Source organism: Mycetomoellerius zeteki, unplaced genomic scaffold, assembly GCF_001594055.1.
Source record: "Mycetomoellerius zeteki isolate Tzet28-1 unplaced genomic scaffold, Tzet1.0 scaffold73, whole genome shotgun sequence".
In the NCBI taxonomy this organism is placed as follows: Eukaryota; Metazoa; Arthropoda; class Insecta; order Hymenoptera; family Formicidae; genus Mycetomoellerius; species Mycetomoellerius zeteki.
Window position 1 is genome coordinate 3086188 of NW_017257753.1, and position 22500 is coordinate 3108687.

At 34.4% G+C, this 22500-nt stretch overlaps 1 protein-coding gene across 1 annotated transcript in view; it reads right to left on the minus strand.

Moving 5' to 3' along the window:
• Positions 1-21311, minus strand: part of LOC108729365 (frequenin-1) — a 50162-nt gene extending 28851 nt beyond the window's left edge. The window contains exon 1 of the mRNA XM_018458433.1: positions 21209-21311. Within this exon, the coding sequence (XP_018313935.1) occupies positions 21209-21272 (64 nt within the window). The 5' untranslated portion in view covers positions 21273-21311. The remainder of the gene's footprint in view (positions 1-21208) is intronic.
• Positions 21312-22500: the final 1189 nt, after the last annotated feature.

A 22500-nucleotide genomic window follows, 5' to 3' on the forward strand; every position in this document is an offset into this window, starting at 1 on the left:
CTATTATGTATTCTACGAGATTGAGAGAGTTCTCAACTTCGTAGAATATTTAGTGTATGTAGCTGAATTTTTTTGATACATTCAACAGATATTTAATTAACATTATCGAGCAATTTTATGTAAAGAATAGCTAATGTCTGTCGCGTTATAAAAGGAAACCGCTTTTACCATCGTTTGATTAAAGTCGGATGTCCGAAGATGCCTTTGGGCTCTCGACTTTTTTCGCGTCTCGCCTGAAATACACTCGTTCCACTCATTCATGTTCATTAATTGAATTTCCTTTATCGATCGGACGGTGCCAATTTTTTCTTTATAAAGAATCGAACGCTTTGATCTTTTTAAGCTTGTTGAAGTGCTCGGAATTTTTTGCATTCCTACGAGAAACTGATAAATATTTTCACATTTGTATTATCATATGAAAATGTGGATAAAGATATCGCTTCCTTATACTTCAAAAGTGACACAATTAAAAAAACATGACTCTTTAATTATTATTATCATAAGTTAAGTAAACGTCATCATATCGATCATCAAAAGTAAATTCGTTTAACTTCATAAAAGTCGTAAAAATAGTCGCAATTTAAGAAAGATGATTTTTTAAAAAAATCGTCAAAATCTTCACAACTCAAAAAGAGTGCTTTTTAAGAATACTATCGATATTGTAAGTAGTATGTAAATATAGTTCTTTGATACGTAAATAGAATAGATCTCGTTAAAAATGTTGACAATTCACTCTGGATCTTAATCGCTTTGTTTTTCTCGGCGGAGACGCAATATATTATATATATTTTCCCGGCATCAAATATTTTTTTGAGTTACGAATAGTTCCCATTTTGTCACGATCTAGGAAAGATTATATGTACTCCATTCGATCAGATTTCTCAATATTCATCATGAAACAGCTTCCTGGATAAAAGTCGTGCAGCTGCATCCGGCGTTGTTAAAGCCCGGGCAAAAAAATGTCAATGTGTTCTCTCAATATCTGAGGTTCCGGTAAGATAATCTCGCTATTTCAAAATCTCTGAAAGATAAATTTATCGCTGTAGTAATGACACCAGCAATAATTTTATTTTTATCGTTGTATCGCGGCGTATGAAAGCACGCAAAAACGAGACAGTTCCATTCGGATCCAATTACCTCTCTCCGATGCAGCTTAACTCATTCGCTATAACTTATCCGAGATGCAATGATATTTTTGTTCAATTTAATAAAAGTCTCTTAAGCACATATAGCATACTATAAATCTCTTTTACGTGCTTCGGCGTACATAGAATGATTTTTGTGAAAGCACGAAGCCGCGGCTTCGAAATGGCTTCACCGTGCGGTATCGGAGATGGAAACATACGCGTGTGTAATGCACGAATTCGTACAGTATTGCGTAATCTATACATAATCTGTACAATGCCACGCGATATAAAGGAAATATTTATATTCGCATAGTTTCAGTATGAAAAGAGTAATCGTGCTCTTCCTTCGAATCTCAATATAGGTAATTGGCATGCCAGACAAAAAGGTTGGCTCTTCTGTTTAATGAATAACTCAAATAGTACAGAATGATAAATATACATGAATATTTATTATTATTTATTTTTTTAAATATAAAAATATTTTATACATATTTTATGTAAACTTTATTCAGAAACATTATTAATACAAACTAAATTTTATATTATATTTATGATAAAAATATAAATAAATATTTAAAAAAAATATTTATAAAATATTAAAAATAAATCTTTTAAATATTTTGTAAATTTTTATAAATATTATGTACTGTGTGAAAAAAAACGTTGATACATCTAATCCTAAGATATCTTTGCAAAAGACGTTTGGAAGATGTCTTGCATCCTTAGTCATGATTTTATCTTATCTGGAAATTATTTCTTCGCTACCGAAATTTCGCATGGTTAGTTTAGCGAAGTACGTCGAGTTGCTGATATATGAATCATTAACAGGACATCCGACGATATCAGCACGTTCAGTACATGTGCGGCCATGCCCGCAAGGGCCCGGCGGGATTACGGGAACGGTCCCATAAATTTAATCTCGTTTGAACAAAGGGCGGATTCTCAGGGCACATCCGGTTCCTCCACCCAGCAGCCCGGGCGCGTATCTATCGCCGCGTCCTAGATTCTAGTTCCAGCGGTGTTTCGGGGTTGTAACGAAATTACAGGGGCTGGAAATTAACATCGGCGAAATGCTGTTGCCGCGCAAGAAGTTGAGCGAAACTCAACGTCGTACCGTGTCGCGTACCCATTCTCCTCGGTCGAAGAGAGAGGAAAGGAACCTACTATTCGATAGTCAATTAGCGCTCAATTAACGGGGATCACGCATCGATAAACGAAACCTTTCAACGTTATTCGATTTTCACAGATATTCGATTTTCCCATCGGGATAATTGCTCGTCAGCTGTTTCCCGCCTCGTGTTGTGTAAGTATCCTCGAATAAACGGAGCCATAATTGATCGGTGGGATTTCGTGTCTCCTTGTCAGTTGCCTGGAGCAGACGTAGCGTAACCCCGAAAGTCTCGTCCCGCGAGGACATAACTGACGTGTAAAGGACGCGCATGCAAGAGTTTGCACTTTCCGCGTGGCTGTTATGTCTTTGATAAATTAAATCAACCCCATACATGCTCACGCGGCTGCAAAATTTAGGATAAGAGCATAGAAAGGCGGACGCGCTTTCATCGGAAAGAAAACGGCGGAGCTATACACGTATAATACAATTTCATAAAGTGTTCTTTACGTTTACGGCTGGTACTTGTTATATTTTTATTTTGGAAATGTATAAGGAGGAATAACAATATCATTCATAACTTCAGTGTCTGATGATAATCCTTTGTTGAACATCACTTTTATCACAATTTAATCGGTTTAGTCAAAATTTTTTGAGACATTTTTTGTTAAATATCTCTTTTATTAATAATTATAAATGAAATTTAGACTGATGAGAATAAATCAAATAAAAAAAATGATTCCTATTTTTGATCAAAGCGGATTTTGGTGCTTCATAATATTCATATGCAAATTTGTAAATTTCTTTTATTAAACAATGTCTTTTGTATATTAAATAATCTCTTTTACATTAAATAATCTCTTTTATTAAACAATCTCTTAGGGAGGGGGGAACTATCATAATTTAACTATTGATTTAGTCATTAAATTACTCAAAACATTTTTTTATTAAACATTGCATTTATCAAATAATCTCTGTTGGAAATTATCGCAATTTAATCAATTTAGCTATTGAATTATATTCCATACATAATATTTTATTCAAATAAACAATCACATCGAATTTGGCGAAAGAAACGGCGAGGCAATACAAATATAATACAATTTCACAAGGCGTACTTTACGTTTACGGCTGATACTTGTTATATTTTTATTTCAGATATGTATAAGAAGAAAAACAATAATTCGCACAATTCTTGGAAAATCTAATGACGTTCCTTTGTTGAATATAACTTTTATTATGTAATTTCTTTCGGAAACTATCGCAATTTAATCAGTTTAGCTATTGAATTATTCCAGACACTTCTTTTATTCACGTCCAGATAAAGAACCAATTTGGCGAATTTGTTGGAGAGAAAACGGCGGGGCAATACATATATAATGCACTTTCAGAGGGCGTACGTTTACGGCTGGTACTTGTTATATTTTTATTTTTGAAGTGTATAAGAAGAAATATAACATTATTTGTACGATTCTTGGAGAATCTGACGACGAGTTTTCGTTGAACACCATTTTCATTAAATAATTTCTTTTGAAAACTATCGCAATTTAATCGATTTACTCATTGAATTACTTCACATATTTTTTTTATTCATGTTTAAATAAAAAATCACATTGAATTTGGCAAATTTGTCGGAAAGGGAACGGTGAAGCAACATATTATATAATAATATAATACAATACAATTTTATAAAACGTTCTTTATATTTACGGTTAATACTTGTTATATTTTTATTTTGGATAAGGAAGAATATAATATAATGTCATTCGCATAACTCTTGGAGCATTTGACGATGATTCTTTATTGAACATCACTTTTATTATATAATTTCTTTCGGAAACTATTCGCGATTTAATCCATTTAATATGTCATTAAATTATTTTAGACACTTTATAAAACGTTACTTTTGTTAAACAATCTCTTTTAGGGGGAAACTATCACAACTTAATCAATTTAGCTGTTGAAGTATTTCAGGCATTTCTCTTATCCAGGTTCAAATAGAAAATGTAACGTACCACGACTTTAGCGAATTCATTGATCCGTCTGAAATAACTCGAATGTACATTTCGGGAGCTTCCGAACTTCCGATTTAACTACTTGTCTCAACTAAATGAAACTTTCTAATTTACTTTGTTTACATTTACGAATGTATGTGAATATTTCAATACAATGTAAACGTCAACGGGACTTTGCAACTGTAATTAATGTTGCAAAAGTAAAGTTTCAAGTTAATTTGATCCAAACAACTACAACTAGCGGCTAGATATTTAGTAATCGCTTGCACGCGTCTCATCCGCGGAACGGGAAGTTGACGGTTGTAGAAACTCGCGGCAAAACGTGAGGCTCGACAGGCAGAGCGATTACATATGCTGCAGCAGTAGCCAGTAATCGTCGGCGTCTAGTTCGCACGCGTGCAATGTGCACTCCCCGCAAGTGCATAGGCGACATGAAAAAGCATCACGTGCATCGATCGTTCATCGTGACAGACGACGATCCGGATGGACGTTCATCGGGACGAGGGGATGGTCGACGGTAAAAATGAATAATAACCGACGATGACGTCGACGTCAACGTCTACAAAAGGATGAAAAGAGAAAGCGCTAGCAAACTTCACGTATCACGATCGTCGTTTCCATCCCGGAGGGATGGGATCGTGGTACGAGACTCGAGGGTGAAAGACGGACGGCACATCACCCAACACAAACGTTTCCGTTCTCACGACGAGGAAGAAAAAAAAGAACCGCGGCGACGAATCGCCGCGGTTTTAGTGCGACGCCGACGCGTCGCGGAGGCGTTTTGTTGACGCGAGCCAAGCCGGGTATCATCAACTTCTACGCGGATACGCTTGTTCGATTTTTCCGTCCTCGTTCTTTTTCGTAGGAAAAACGCGGGTCACTTGCAAAAATAACATTCAATGCGATCCTAAATAAACCGCGACTGATCTTGAGGGGTATCGCGAACTTCCTGGGAAAATTGCCGGACTCGCGAGACTCCTCCTTCTCACTTCCGCAATTCCCGAAGGATGAAACGTGACTCCGAGAATTTCAGGATGATTCATGGTCGATGAGCTCGCCGTCGCTCGACGGCGGGGATTTAGATTGAAGCCGGCACGAAACTCGGCGAGTATTACTTCTCTTTCGCCCGACGGTAAGGACTTCGCTCGGACGTAAAGCTGATGCAGGAAAAATGAACGGGGCGGGACACGTCTGCCTTAAAAGTGCCTGTGAATTTATTATTTTCGTTGACTTTGTAATGTGACACGATATTAAAGTGGAGTATTCAATACCACTCAAGGATAGAGACAAAAATTATTCGAAAAAGACTGGAAACTTTAAGTAGAAAATCTAGTAAAAACCAATTTTTACTATGAAAGGTTTTTACTCGGATATGTATTTTTTTACATTTGACGCTATGTTGTTATTCTAGAATTTAGTTCATGCATTTATCCAAAAGATTCTGTACAGATAGCTGTAAACAATTATACATGTGTAGTTGACTAACAAGGAAATCGTTAGAACAGTCCGTTCAAACTCATCCTTTTTCATGGATTTCGTATATGTTGTAGAATATTAAAAAATAGATTCATATTTTTTATCTGCTTATCTCAAGATTTATGGGTCAAAACAATCTCTTGAAAATAACGGATTTTTTTCATTTTTAGCGAATATATTTGCTATGAAACTATGAGGTATATGAAAAAAAATTTTATACAAAAGTTTTATAATATTTTATACATTTAATACTGTATTTATAATACATTTTTCGAAAATATCAAATTTTTTAATTTACCCCCAGGGAATATTTTAACTCGTAAATATGGCTCTAATATTTTTTAATATCTCTATAATATATCCATTCAAATCGGTGACAGTTTTCTTAAAGTGGCGGCTACGTATATAGGTACACTCAGATCCAGTTTCGAAAGAGCATTATCAACTTGCTAGGCATCGCAATAATGTAAAGACATTTCTGCCTCGATATTTAAGTTATAAAGACAAAAAGTATTAAATAAAATCAAAATGTAGATATTAAACGTAGATATTAAATAAATTTTTCTTTAATGTTTTAATAAAAAACAGCTTTTTTACGTAAAAAACCGGTTTTTATTCCCAAGTGAAAAAACCTGCTTTTCTCTATTCAGAGCGTATATAAGGAGTATTAAGGAGGCCATAAGAAAGAACACGTCGGAGCATGGCAATAAAAGCGCAGTTCTTTTTCCTTGCAGCCGAATGTAGGTATTTCAATTGTCTTGCTAGACATGGAATAAAATGAGAAGGACGTGGTGAATATCAGCTGGGCTTAACCATGACGTCGGCATTTGTTTTAAATGCTCGTAAATAAAGTCATAAACGCCCCCGTATGCGTGGGTCGAATGGCTAGAATCTAAGAGAAGTTGCCAGAGAAAAAATGGTCAAACTTTGTCGTAACGCAATACTTGATCATAGAGTACCGTTACGACGATACTCTGGCAGTCTAGCTAGAAAAAAATTGAGTAGCGAAAGCTACGTAACCGAAGATAAATGACAGTTTTCGTAGTTTATCAGCGAGAACGTCGCTCGACATATATGTAGACAAATTGCGCGCAAGAACTTTGCCAGTCGCGTGGAAGCAAGCATGTACCATATACACTGAACCAAAACTGTACGTAAATACAATAAAATATTCATTGAATTATGAAAAAATAATGAAAATTAGTCCAATGAATTCTCATAATGATTTAGATTATAAAACTATTACTTGAATTCATTGCAAGAATGAATATATAGTTGTATAAATGAATCCAGTTATTGTATCAATTAACTACATTAAATCGGATATTGATTAACGATCAATTAACTACATTAAGTCGGATATTGATTAACGATCATTCATTGGACCAAAAATGAACAAAATCTTTTTCAGTGTATAAGTAAATAAACTACGTAAGAAACGTAGATCAGGGGCACTTGAGATAAAGTCGGGACAGGAAGAATAAGGCGCAATCTCGCATCAGATAAATTAATAAGTGGCCTGTGATAAAACGGCGCGCTCATCACGCGATCGTGAGAATCTATGCCGAGGCTCGAGTACGAACGCCTCGTGATCGCTCGTAACGCAATGTAGCCGCAAAACATTGTTTTACTGGACTGTCTATTGATTTTCACGGGTAGATTAAATGGAAGTTTCCTGGAGCGGGTGTATGGACAGTGCTTAACCTTACGAGAATGGTCGTAATTACGAAACGTTCGTTTCCGGGCGTTTATGGGCGAATGTTAACTACCGGCAAAATTGCCATCGAGTAGTTTTATAGGAAATGAAATAGATAATATCCGGGTAACTTTTAACTTTTAGAGGGATACCAGTTTCTAATTGTCTCTTAAAATATGGCAAGCTAGTGCAAGATAATGGTGTTCAGAATAAATATTTATATAAGCGACAGTTAAATAGAGTTAAAATTATGATCGAGTACAAACAATACAGAATGTTCGAATGATTTCTCATTTAGATATGATTCGTTAATTATCTTTAAAAGTATGAATATTTTATAAATATTCATCACTGTCGAAGAGTGACATAAATAATGGAGCGAAGATAATACCGAGCTGCAATGGTGATTTTATAGTTTTATATATTGACTATTTTATGGGGTGAGAATCTTCTGTTAAAGGAAATTGCATGTTTGAACGATGAATTCTATTGTCTTGATATGTGAAGCTTCAGGAAGCTATGTATATTAATAAGTATCGTTGATTTCATTACAATATGTTGCATAGCGTGCTTTATCTTACATATACAAGGCGTAGTAATTAACTGTTATCTCGGATGATTTTTCTTAAATGCGATATTATCAGAATCACTGATAATACTCGGAATTATATAAGCTTAATGAGGAAATTGAGTGAATATTTATATAAATAAGTTAAAGAGTTAAATAGAATTACAATTATTGTAGAGTACAAACTATAAAATATTTAGACGATTTCTTATTTAGGTGTAATTTATTAATATATATTATATTCTTAAAAATATTTTATAATAATATTCAAGTTGAAGAAATATTAATAAACAACGGAATGAAAATAACGCCAAGACAGCAATTTTATGATGTTTTGTATATTGACTGTTCCATGGAGTGGAACTCACCTATTAAAAGAAATTGCGTAGTTGAACGATGAATTTTATTCTTTTGATATGTGAAGCTTCAGGGAGCTATAAATACAGTTATGAAAGTATATATGTATAATCGATTACAGTATGCTGCGTATTTTCATTCTATATACCTTCGAGCATAATTAACAGTTATCTCAAGTTTTTGTTTCATGAATATAGCATTAACGAACCACTGTCTTTATTACTTGGGATTATATCAAGCTTAATTGAGAAATCGAGTGAATATTTATACAAGCGACAGTTAAAAAAGTTAAATGGACTTAAAATTATTATTGGGTACCAATTATAACTGTTTAGACGATTTCTCATTTAGATATAATTCATTGATATTATCCTCAAAAATATTTTATAGGTATTCCCAATATCAAAACGACATTGATAAATAACGGAGTGAAAATAATGCCGAGAGTGGGTTTACATTTAATTTTCGCTCCACGAACGCTTCAAACTTCAACCACATTTGCCGAGACAACAATTTTATGATTATTTTTGTTTTGTATATTGACTATTTTGTGTATTCACTATTCTATGGAATAGAAATCCTCTATTAAAATAAATTGCACAGTTGAACGATGAATTCTATTGTTTTGATATATGAATTAAGCTCCAGGGAACTATGAATGTAGTTATGAAATGTGTATGTTATTGGTTCCATTACAATATGCTGCGTAGTACGCTCCATTCTATATTCAAGCGTGGTACTTTAACAATTATTCTGAATGTCTTTTTCATGACTATGGAATTAACAAAACTGCTTTTATTGTTCGGGATTATGTCAAGCTTAATTAAGAAATCGAATGAATATTCATACAAGCAACGGTTAAGTAGAGTTAAAATTAATGTCGGGTACAAACTGAACTATTTAAATGATTTCTCATACAGATATAATTAATTAATTACTTTTTAAAATACTTTATGGATATTTAGTGTCAAAGAATCATCGATAAGTAGACATCGGATTCTTATGCAATTATATATATCTTTAGAAAACAGATTGGAAAGTAATATTAAAATAGAAATTTGTTTTATTGAGAAAAGCACTCCAAAAATGCATATTTATTTGTGTATATTGTGCATTTTTGCTTATTTTGTTCATGTCTATAAATATCTGCATAAAAATCCGATGTCTATTGATAAATATCGGAGTGAAAGTACCAGGCCGTCGATTTTATGGTGTTTGGTATAATATTGACTGTTTTATGGAGTTGTTCTTTCTCAGAGTAAAATTCCTCAAAGAAAATTATATAGTTGATCGAGATGAATTCTATTGTTTTCATATATATCAAGATTTAGGAAATTATGAATGCAATTATGAAATGTGTACATTGTTGATTAAAATACGCTGCGTAGTACGCTTTATTCTACGTTTTGGTAAATAACAGTCATTTCAAGTATCTTTTTCGCGAGAATGTGGTATTAAACAAAACCATTGCTTTTATTGCTCGGGATTATATCAAGCTTAATCGAAAAATCGAGTAGGATTTTCATCGACAAATGTGGATTTGTTTCTGCGGTTTTTTCGGCTTACAATTAACTTTTTTGGGAATTCACCGTGTCATGTAACAATACAAATTTATTTACATAGCTAAGACTGCTTTAATTGAATGTAAATTGGGATTAATTCGGTTTACCGTACATTAAAATCTATATAAATCTACTTGTATAATTAGTTTTGTAGCCGGCATTAGCGTTTAACTGGGGTTAATGCGCCACTTCTTTATATCGCTGAGGTAATATCGCGTGCAAGCAATTTTATCATCGATTCACAAATACTCTTTCCCCATTTTTTGTGTAAGCCAACAAAATTGCGAATAACATCATGCTCGTAACGGCGATTTGATCTTTGCTCTCCGATTCCGTGTCACACATTACGCTACGCGATAACGCGTATTTCATAATTTATCGGTTAATTGCATATACATATAGAATAATTTACCATGTTCAGCGACCTGGTTAACGAATGGAATTTTATTTATGCGAATGCGTGACACAGGTGGTAGAAAGTTGCAGTAAATTCGATCATGCTAAATATAATGATCGCAAATGAGGGTGCAATTAGATATTTCCCATTTATGTCAAGGGTGTCTGCTAATTTGAATTTCATCAAAGATTCCATGTATATGTCGCCCTCAAACATCGTTAATATCTAAATACAAATGGCATAATCTACAATCTTCGCCAAACGGCACGTTCTCTGTTCTCGTAATAATACTTACTGATCATTAATTATTCGTAGCATAGTTGCAGCAATAGTACAAGCAGTCGCCAATTCTCATGCAACCTGGTTCTCACACGGTCGTTCGCTAAAGTTGAATCGGATTACCAGCGTGAGCGTATCCAACCGAGTCTGAATTTATAATCCAAAAGGACGATGGTGCCGGCTGAGGATGCATTCGCGTGTGAAATTCCTCGTGACCAGCTTCTAACGAGCTCGTAATCCGTAATAACTCGTAATTTCATAGTTATTATTCCCGTAATGAGAACGCCGGTTCTTTCTCTTTCTCTCCCGTTGGACCATCCAGCTGGCAAATTCGCGACAGTAATTTACCGCCGATATTGGACTCCCGCGCTATCGTGTTAAATCGCGACAGACATGATCGGCTTGACATTCGTGCGCCTCCGGCGTGTAGACGTCACATCGATAGCGCACAATTTGAACGTAGGGGAGACCGGGGTCAGTAAACTATAGGGGTAAGTAAAATAATCGAGGCTACGTTATAAACAAATCGCGCCAGACACGCGTAAACTCGTCTGAGCACGCAGCAGCGACTGCCGCTCAGTCTGCTGTAACATCTCGTTCCTAACACATCTATGATAGAAGTTACGCTACAATTTAAAAAAATCGTACACCTAAGTAAACATTTTTATTCTTAAAGTTTTTGTTTTACAATTGTATATAATTGTCTGAGATATTTTATTTCCATTTAGGTAGTAAGCATAGTTCTTACTTAATAAAGTCCAACAGATTTTTTTTGTTTATCTGGTTTTGTTGTCGTATACTGTTAATGTTTTTAAAAAATGAACGGATGGGGCTAATAGGCTAACCACAATACGAGGCTATATGATTAATTTAGTGACGACTCTGATAGTATCTACTCCCGAACTTCTTGAAATGAAATCTCGATACAAATTGATAGAAATCTTATCGTTCTCAATCATTCTCTATCAACTTTTTTTACCAGTAATAATAGTTAAATTACATGTATAAGAAATTTTTCATGCATATGTATAAATATGTATAAACATATATAATATGATAAATTATATACGTTTATGAACATTTATACATAAACATGTATAAATATTCATAAACATATATAATTATATATGAAACATATCCATATATGTTCATACATCCTTCTTTCTTTTGTAAAATTATTTTTAAGTGTAATAGAAGTAATAATAATAATGTGAAAATATTAAGAATAATTAAAAGTATAATTTTGTGAACATGCGTGTGGATACTCTAAATGCATAAAGGGTAACTTATCGTATTATGTTTGTTATAACTGTAATTCGGATAACGATTCGGATTAGATAAATTGTCATTTAGTACAAAGTTATACATTTTTTATAATAAATATGTTTGTGTTTAAAATACATTTTTATAAAATTTTTGTTATTATGTAGCCAAAGATGTACCTTAAAATATTTATTAATCTTCATTTTAATAATGTTAATCAAATTACCCCATACCATCAGTCATTTTACCCCGGTCCCGGGGCTAGTTAAATCAGATGGAATGCATTAGAAAAATGCATTTTTTTTCATAGTAATTATCAGTTTTCCCTTATTATTAAAATATTATTAGATAGTCAAATGTATGTAGTAACTGGCGTAGAATTCATTTTTTCGATAAGTCTCTTAATTTCACGGTAAGACACATCCGGTTGCGCTATTACCTATAACCCCGTCCGTTTGTAACGATTTACTATAATTTCACGTACTCTGCACGTGTTTTGTGCTTGATTTGCAATTTATATAGGGGAAAATGGGTGAATTGTGCACACTTAAGGGAAATTTATTGTCTTAGAATGGTTTTCCAAGTTTAAAGTGATATAAGTATGGAAATAGATACTATAAACATTCTCCTATCATTACGTATTGAATAGATTTTTATTCGATAAGATTGTATTTGGCAAAAAGGAAAAAACGGAAAAGCGAAAAAATTTCTCGCGCGTCGGGTAATTGTGCGCAAAGTAAAAGTCGTAGGAAATGAATGAATTATGGATGTTGAACAAAGAAATCAGAAAATATATTTGTTATATTGCAATATAAATATATATTAAATATATTTTAAATATATATTATATATATTAAGCAAAAATACAAAACTAATATAATAATAATGCACATAGACTTTAGCAAAATAAAATGGCAAAATAAAATAATAATGCAAAGAAGAAACGAAAAAATTAGTGCTAGTTATATAGTATATGGAAGATGGGTAATTGTGCGCATTTCAAAACGCTTGCGCACAGTTGCCCGCCGCGACCTGTCTCGATATGAAATACTTCAACACTTCCTAATCAAACTTAATAAATTACAGCTCAAAAGACGCACATAATAACGTATTTTAATAACATATGCAACTTTAAACAAATAAATAAAAAATACGGACCCACCATCTTATTTTCTGAACGCTAAAACAACAAGAAAAGATAGGATTTCATTTTTTGTATTTTTCTAATTAGCAACGTATTTACGTTGTACCTTTTGTAATTATATCTTAAGAGGACTTCCTGCGTAAAAATTTCACCACGATGATGTCTTCATCTATTGGAAAAATATCAAACCAGGATGCGCACAGTTCCCCCACTTTCCCCTACATGTCACGTTTCTACCATTGACATTTTTCGTTTAACGCGTTATGCATGTTCTTCAGTTTTGTAATTTAAAACAGCATTTATTTTCATATTTGTTTTGTAATATTTTGTTTTTAACATTTAATAGGAGAAATTATTGTAACGATTTTAAGATGTAAATAGAAAATAATCAAAACAAATCAAGCGACTTGCTAATTACACACTAAAAAGAGAATCTAGTAATAGTTACCAAATATTGAGTGAAATAATGTCAAATATTCGGTTAATTCATATAATAAAATTTTACTTTCTCCTAAATATTTAATAAGTATTGCCATAATAATATAACCAACCGTTTAGTAATACTTATTTACTAAATATTTAAGCAAGTAAAATTATTTTTGGTTATATAAATTAAGGTGGAATGAATGATATTTTTGATCATCTCAATATTTTTTTATGGCAAAATAAAGATTTGTTTTTAAATAAAGTTTATGGCAACTAAATACAATTCAAGAGTTTTTTAATAAATTTTAGTTTATGCTCGTTCATGAACGACTTATTTTTATCAAATTATGGCTGTTTGAATTTCAAACTTTCCATATAATTATGCAGTTCAACAAAAAAATATTTTTTTTCTTTTCAAAGTGTCATATAAAATCCAAACAACTATAAGTTGATAAAAATAAATTGTACGATCAGATACTAGTTTGACATCTCTCGAATTGTACTTTTAAATGCCTTAGATTTTATTTAGAAACAAGGTTTTGTTTTTTCGCAAAAAAATGTTGAAAATGTCCAAAAATACAATTGTTGACCCATTTTATCTCAATTTACTCGAAATCCTGACGTACTATGCAAATTCTGCAAACATCATGTTTAACACAAAAATTCTTCAGAGCATGTATACTATGGCATTTCGAAGAGAAAAAAGTTTTTAAGAAAAGACTGTTTGTTGAACAGTAATTATTTTAGTCATTTACGAATACTTTAAATGACTCTATATTTATTTTCCTACATTATCGATTGACAACAATATCGTTTCGCCAGTTTTCGTAATTGATCTACGATGATCCATTGTCGAGTCGTTCTCTAATCTCAAATTAATCTTATCATCTCGTTTTTTATATGCCGATCTATCTCTGAGACTACTCATACGTTCATGGAAACTTTTACGAAGGTATTCACGAAAATCCCTTCTATCGATCGACTTGTTCAGAAATTGCGACCCCAAAATTGGTTTTCGGATAAGACAGGTATTTTCCGCCGCGTTAAGCACGCTAAAAGCGACGCGCAGTTTAAATTCATTCTCGTAAAAGCCTACTCTTGGCGATCACAATTAAAGTTCAAGAGTGTGTCTAGTCTAGCGATTTTCGAGAGACTTTTTCCTCGCATAAATGATATAAAAATCCCGATGGGGCGATAGAACGCGTCATCGCCGCAAACAGCGCATCTATGGCGAACTTCCGCGATAGGATTTCCTTAAAGGACTTGAGAATGCCCTCGGAAGTTGCTCCTCTTGACAACGTTGAATCGTGCACGAATCGGAAGTTATCGAAGGAACGAATCATTGAAAGGTCTGCCCGTCCAAGCGGAATAATAGACGTGAGAGCGGAAAATTTTCGAGCTCGCAGCTGACCACCGAAGCGTGCGTATCTTCGACAAAGGCTCTTCTAAACGTATACATGATACTCTCAGATAAGAGCTCGAACCCGAGTCTGGTTACTCGGGTGAAGACTGAAGCTATTCATCAAGCCTGGACTTTGGCTGATCCTTCCCATCGTCTTGTAACTTATTTTATAGCAATATAGAGACTGACGTTAGTAACAATAATTTCGTACAATATTGGATCGATAAGAAATTAATTTCAATTTGTCAAGATAAGGATTACATGGTTAATATTATTATTTTGACTTTACGTATTCTGGTATATTAATTAGCAGAGATATAAAACGTTTCACATTTTTGTAAGATGTTTCAGATTATAAAGGCATTATTAAAATTAACACAAATATAAATTAACATAAATATAAATTAATGTTCAAATTATCACTAATTAATCAATTTGTCAAAATTTATTCGGTTTACAAAAAGTTAAGCATTGATTAGACATGCCACATAAATATTTCCGAAAAAATGGAAACATTTTTTCTGAGTTTAGTATAATAGGTAAAGATTGATTGAAAATTGATCAACACAAATAAATAAAGAAGCCGTATTTGATTAAAGCATATCTTGGTGTCTAATAATATTTTTGCGTGAATCTTACAATTTCCAGTTTAAGCAAACTGCCGATTATTTGTTGTTCTTGAAATACAGTTTAAACTAAAGTTGAATTTACATCGGATGAAAATTGTTGTCGTTTAAATGTCTATATGGAAAGAACGGTTTTGCTGAAGTATCTAAAAGTTTTGTTGGATATATATTTGAAAATAATTTAGTTGGATCATCAAAATAATTATGTAGAACGTTTAAGTATTGATGAAATGCTGCAAAAAGTTGTTAAATATTTTAACAACCAGTTTGAGCGTTTTACATAATTATTTTGATTGTCTAAATAAAATTATTTTCAAATCTGTATTCAATTTAAATTTTCTGTATTTAATTCACTGAAAATGAAAGAAAAATGTAAATTTTAATAAATATGTAATAAATAAATTTTAATAAATATTTGTTTGAATAGTATGAGTTGAATATTTACTAAACGTATATTTATTTGATACAAGAATCATTAATTTGATTTAACTATTATATTTTTTTATTTAGTAAACATTTATTTTTCGTAAATAAGTGTTATATCGGTACTTATTCAAACAATTATTAATTAAAATTTAATAGGTAGATTTTTCTCTCAGAGTATAGATAATTTGAATTTTTAGATACTTCGACAAAACCATTTTTTCCATTTAGCGAATTTCATACCGCATACTGTCTAATATTTAAAAATTATCTGATTGTAAATGAAAGTTAAACAAACTGTTTAAACTAATGACAGTCAAAATTATTCTTTTGCATTACAAACAAGCGAATAGAATGTCGTTGGAGAATGTAATTCAAAGCACAAGGCTTTGATGTTTGTTAGGCGCGGTCTGCGTAAAGTTGCACCTGGATTATTCTCATACACGGGTTATAGCGGAAATAGGATGGTAAACGAGCGCGATGTGTGAATTTTACGGCACACTGAGCACTCTCTGTACTTGAAAGAAAAGCGAGAAACCGGAGAATATTGTCGGATGAGATTACAGTTTTTTTCGACTCGACTCAACATGTTATTGCATAATAAACATTCAAATTTTAAGCTTTCTGTCAATTTCCATAAGCAGTTACGCTTTGGTTAATTAACCAAGACTGACTTTATTGGAACTATGTGTAAATAAAATTTTTTTTAATTTAGCTCACGCGTATTTAAATAAATAATTCATACTGAACAATTAATTTTTTCTAAAATTTTGATTATTTTTCTAATATATACATTATTATGTGCATCAATTCTTAGATGATATCGACAGAATTAGATAATTTCAACGGATACTTTAACGTCTTCTAATTTGATGTACATTACAATGTACACTGGGTCTAAAGGGATTAATTCGTATTGTGCATTGTCACAAGGCGTGTCCGACGGGCAATTAAGGTGATGGCGCAAACATTATTCCAGGTCTTCTTATCACTTTTGTATTAATTGCAAAACAAACATGTGCGTGAATTGATTGAAACCTATCCACTTTTCTTGCGTGTTGATAAATATTTGTACGATCGCGTTCAAGCGAAATTAATATTTCACATCGATAGCACCTTGTTCGAAAACGGGGTAAACATTCACGTAAACGTTGCCACGTGCGCAGTTTATATTCAGTCTAGCACGATTTACTTCATTCCCGAGATCAAAGCGCGATGACGTTGACAATAGCGCTTTTTTACATTAAATGTGTGCCGACGCGGTGATAGACTACTTTGGTACACATTATTGATGCACGCGTAAACCCACGTGGAGCTACTTGTTTAATAAAGTTAGTCTTGCAATGAGTGTACTTGGCGGTATCCCTCGACGTATGCAACTTTTTATTATACTGGGTCATTCGATCGATCGACTTAACATATTGGCGGTTATTAAAATGCATAGGCAAATAAGTCATGACAACTGGACTGTCAGAGATCTTGCGTATACTTCGGTCTATATCTGACATAGTTTCGTCCAACTAGAAACTATCAACGAGGCGCAAAACAGGAATGTCGTTTTTGTCTAGCGTATGTTTCAGATTTAGGAAATTTTAAGTATCTTAAGCAAAAACGGAAATTTAAAGAAATAATACAAATTCTATATGAAATAAAGATGGAATTTGGAGTTGATATAACATATTCTCATCTATCATAGCAATTATTTTTTGCACAATGTGTGATAAAACGGCCGAACGACATGACACAGTTTTGTCTAACTAGAAACTGCCAGTGTGGCGCAAAACAAGAATGTCGTTTAATGTATTTTTCAGATTTCTCTAGGAAACGTACTATTAAATTTAACGATTTAAATATTGTAAGTAAAAACGAAAATTCTAAGAAATAATGCAAATTCTAAGCAATAAAAGTAGAATTTTATGGGGCTGATGTATCCTCATTTATTATAGTAATTATGTTCTGACTCGAACAAATAATTGAATAACATGACATAAAGGACAATGTCCTTTCATCATTAATCACGGTACGATCGATATCTCAAGAGGCTGGCTTTTAGAAAGGGTCGACGTAGAAAAATGTAGACTTAATATCTCAGATCTACCGCTGTGGCTTTAATAAAACGTTTGTCAAACGATTTGTGCATTTCCGTGCATAATGTTTATTAATCGAATTTGCTTACTACGCGTAGGTCGCGTCAGCCTACCTGCGGTAAAGGCGAAAATTCTAATAAGGGTCCACATGAAAGCTATCATCAGCGCCAGAGTAATCACTTGGAAGTGTATAGGGCCAAAAGCACACCTGCCCTTCGCATTTTCACCCGAATAATTCGCCGAGAACTCTGCTCGCCGTCCAATTTTTGCGCGCCCGTGGCTGAGAATATTTAGTCGTTAACATTAGCGTCATTAACGGCGCGATAATTTTCACGTGACAATTATAAATGTGCATGTTATACACACTTATAATATACAGGATAGGCCAACTGACGATTTTTTTAAATAAAATAACAATATTAATTACAACTTAAATATGAACGATAATAAGTGAAAATCGATCAAGAAATGTTTAATACAAATAAGAAAAAGCTATATTCGGTTAAAGCCGGGAGCGTTTACTGGTTCTTTGGTATGATTGGTTTTTGCCATTAGTTCTTCTGGATCTAAGTGTAGAAACGTAATTAAGAATCACTGAGCGCTCACTGAGTTGCTTTGTTCGTTGAACGCAATCATCATTCAAATATATTCACAAGGAAACTGTCGAAACTGATTTTAATGAACTATCTTTCACTGATTTTAATGAACTTTGGCTATGTAGAGCAAAAACTATAGAGTTAAACCTATATTTTTTATCTGCTTATTTCCAGGGAATGGAAGTAACTCGTTAACGAAGTTACAGTTACAAGTTACTTTTTTGGTAACTTTACTGGTAACTGCGTTACTCCTTTTTTTTAGGTAACTGTAACGTAGTTACATTTTTTTGATAACGGTAACGAATTTTACAGTTACTTTTATCGTTACTTTTCACACGATTGGACACGGTTCAATTGGACACACGCCACTCATAGCGCTTGAGACTAGAAAGCTCTAGAGTGGGTATAAAAAGAGTGACGCCAATTAACCGGAAGTCGCCATTGTGTGTCCTACCTCTATGACGCAACTATGATGCAATTCCTCGTCTTAACCTCTTCTTTCTTTAACGTTGTCTTCTTTCTAACAATAAGGACACTTAATGACGGAACCAATCAGCATTAGACACATGCATCGGCGCCACTCTCTTAATATACCCACTCTAGAAAACCTCTGGCACCCGTCCGTTGTGATTGGTGGTTGTCCATTTTAAAAAAGTAACGGAAAAATAACGAAAAGTTACTTTCTCAAGTAACGGTAACTGTTACTTTTAAAAATCGATAACTAGTAACTTGTTACTTTTTCTACTTGGTAACGAGTAACGAGTAACTTGTTACTTTTAAAAAGTAACTTTCCATTTCCTGTTTATTTCAAGGTTTCGAAATAATACTTGGGGAATAAATTAAACAACAAAGAAAATTAAGCCTAGGAGTATAGCGCAGTTAGAGAGGTGCAAGTTGTGTGTGTGTGTGTGTGTGTGTGTGTGTGTGTGTGTGTGTGTGTGTGTGTGAGATGCAAAAATTTTTATTACTTAACAAAAAAAAATAATGTCATGAATATTCCAAATTGTACGTTTCAATTCGCTTTGATGTCCTCTTCAGCAATGAAATCACAGAGATTTCGAAAATTAGTTCAGTAAGGTTGCACAGATTGACAAACCTAAAGTTATGCACAGATTGACAAACCTAAAGTGGCACCTCAAAAACTGAAAAAATCGAGAAGCTTTGAATATAATTATTAACTTAATAAATCTGCAAATTAATGCGATAAATAAATTTTATATTAATGAGGTTATCCTTCTTGTAAAGTAATAAAAGTTTTTACATCATAACTTGCGACTTTCTAACCGCACTGTGCTTTCATTAGCTTGGATCTTTTTTGTTTGTTGTGTTAAAATTTGAGTATAACTTTTACATTTTAATTTTAAATAAAAAAATTTTTCGAAAAATACACTATTATTAAGAGTATAAAATACCATAGAACTTTTGTATACAAAATTTTTTCATATATCTCATAGTTTCGATATATTCGCTAAAAATGAAAAAAAAAGTATTATTTTCGAAAAGTTATTTTGACCTTTAAATCTTGAGATAATCAGATAATAAAAATATACGAGCCTAGTATTTTTTGATGCTCTACAACAAATTCAAAACTCATCAAAATCAGTGAGAGACAGTTTCGACAGTTCTCTTCAGATATACCATGACATTCCATTTCCTATGATTATGTATCAAGAAATTAATATTTAAGTTATATTTCATACCGTTATTTCATTTTGAAAATCGTGAGAATTCTGTAGCCTACTTTAGTATAATGTCGAGGGTCGCATTTACCATTTGCTGAGGTTCTTAATGATTTTTACCGCTACCGTCTATTCTTACTATTGTTCTACAAATTATTCAAACCTAGTGTAAAACCGCTTGATGTAAATATTGCTTAGCCGTAAATGCAGTTTACCGGTGTCACACAACTTTTTGCTGAAAGATTAAATAGAATTCCGCAGTTGTAGACGTCGCGTTCACTATCGAATCGGGCTCTCGTTCAACGGAAACAAAGCCACGTGGCGTGGAAGCACGGTGTGCTGTCGCTTCCGACAGGCAAACTCTGTGGAATGGATTAAACGCGTTTTATCGAATGAAGAAAGATACGTCGTCATTGCAGCGCGTATTGAACGGCCGCGCGATCGATGCGCGTTTAGCGTGTAGACAGAGGGAATGCGGAGAGAAAGCGATAGATGTATAAGGAGAGAGAGAGAGAGAGAGAGAGAGAGAGAGAGAGAGTAAGCCTAGAGAGAGGCAGTTCAATGGTGGAGGCTGTGGTTGCATGGATCGCCAAAATAACGTAGTAGGTCAGTCGGAAAAACCAAAAGAGGAGCCCGCCGCTCGTCTTTTGGTCTCGCGATTTTCGCATCAGGTCGCTCGGAAGAATCCGCGACTCGGAAGACCCACTTTTTCGAGAGTTACGTCGAAAGGGTCGCAACCGTTCATCGCGACCATCCCGGACGATTTAACTTGGCGTTTACGACCGGCGAACACGGAAATATCGCGCGTTCGTGGGCGCAATCGGAAATTTATGATGGTCGCGATAATCAGGGACACGCGCCTCCGTTGTGCGATATAATCCGCTGATGGTGCGATTTCGCACGCTCTTGAACAACGACAATGTGATAAAGGAGATGGTACTGGGTGTACGACAGCTAAGAAGGTTATTGCTACTTACAGTACGTGTCGGTGGTGAGACGATCGATGGTATCCTGCTTGAGCTTGCTGTTCTTCTTACCCATCTCCGTAGCCTGGAGCCGTGTGGAATCTAACGCGAGCGATTTACACCGATCCTCTCTCGCCGAGCCGAGAACTTCGCTTCTACTCCGCTGGATCTCTTTCGTTGCGGATTCTCACCGTCCTCCTCGCATCTCTCGATTTCGCCAAGTTGCAGCCGACGGTCCGAGAGAACGGCGGAGGAAAGGAGCTCGAGTTCCGACGGATGTGCCGAGAACGACCAGAGAATACGACGCTTCCGCGTTGGTTTACGAGGACAGAAAGGATTTGCTGGACGATGAAGTTTCCCTCAAGGCGCGAGACGTGAATCGTTCCTCCGTGAAAGCCCGCCGTTCCCTCACCGAGTTCCTTGACTTCTGTTTCGTATATAACTGCGAAGATACTCTATCGAATTCTACTCGATAAGTTTCTTCGCCTGCTGTGCAACTTCCTCCCTCGACCCGGTCCACCCCCACCTCGACAAGTTCGCCGGTGAATTCAATTTGAGGGCTGATGGTGTTTTGCAGAATGGCGAAAACTTTCTTCCGGACGGAAGAATGCCGTCTGGACTTTTCAATAAATTTGCGTTTCTGCCGAGGAGCACGGCGATGCCGAATTGCGAACGGTAGAGTTTGATTTAATTTCCTCGAGGCGACAGAGGGACGAAAGCGTACTTAATCGATTTAATTACGACTCGGGGTTTGGTATCACTCGCGTCGTTTTGCTAACGGAGTCGATTCGTTGATACGCCTCCCACGTAGATTTGCCTTTCGATATTGCTTTTCCTCTGTGGAGAAGACAAGGGGAAATTTTAATGAGAACACGAGCTCTCCCAATAGTGGAATCGCAGCTTTCCATTTTTCTTTCGCACTTGATGCGCCAGTTTTGAAGCGTCAGCACGGAAATTAGAGCTAGAAATTAGAGACCTAATTGTGTTTGAATCGCGAATTATAGGTAGGTATTTGAGGGGAAGGAGAACAATTTTCCGGTGCGATAAGCTTCGCGGAATCATTAATCCCACCGCTTGGTCTCTCCGGTTGAAGTTAAAGTGCGCCGACGAGCTTCAATTCGCAAAGATTCTATCGGAAAATTGAGACGACCTCGGAGAAGGCTAAGGAACGTTGCAGTTCATCAAAATAGTTACAAGTAGTCAAGAGAAATTTGTCCCTGACTACTGAATTCGATTTCATCGAATATCCGCAACGACTTTTATCTATCGAGAACGGCGAAATATTCGAGTTTAATGCAAATGAA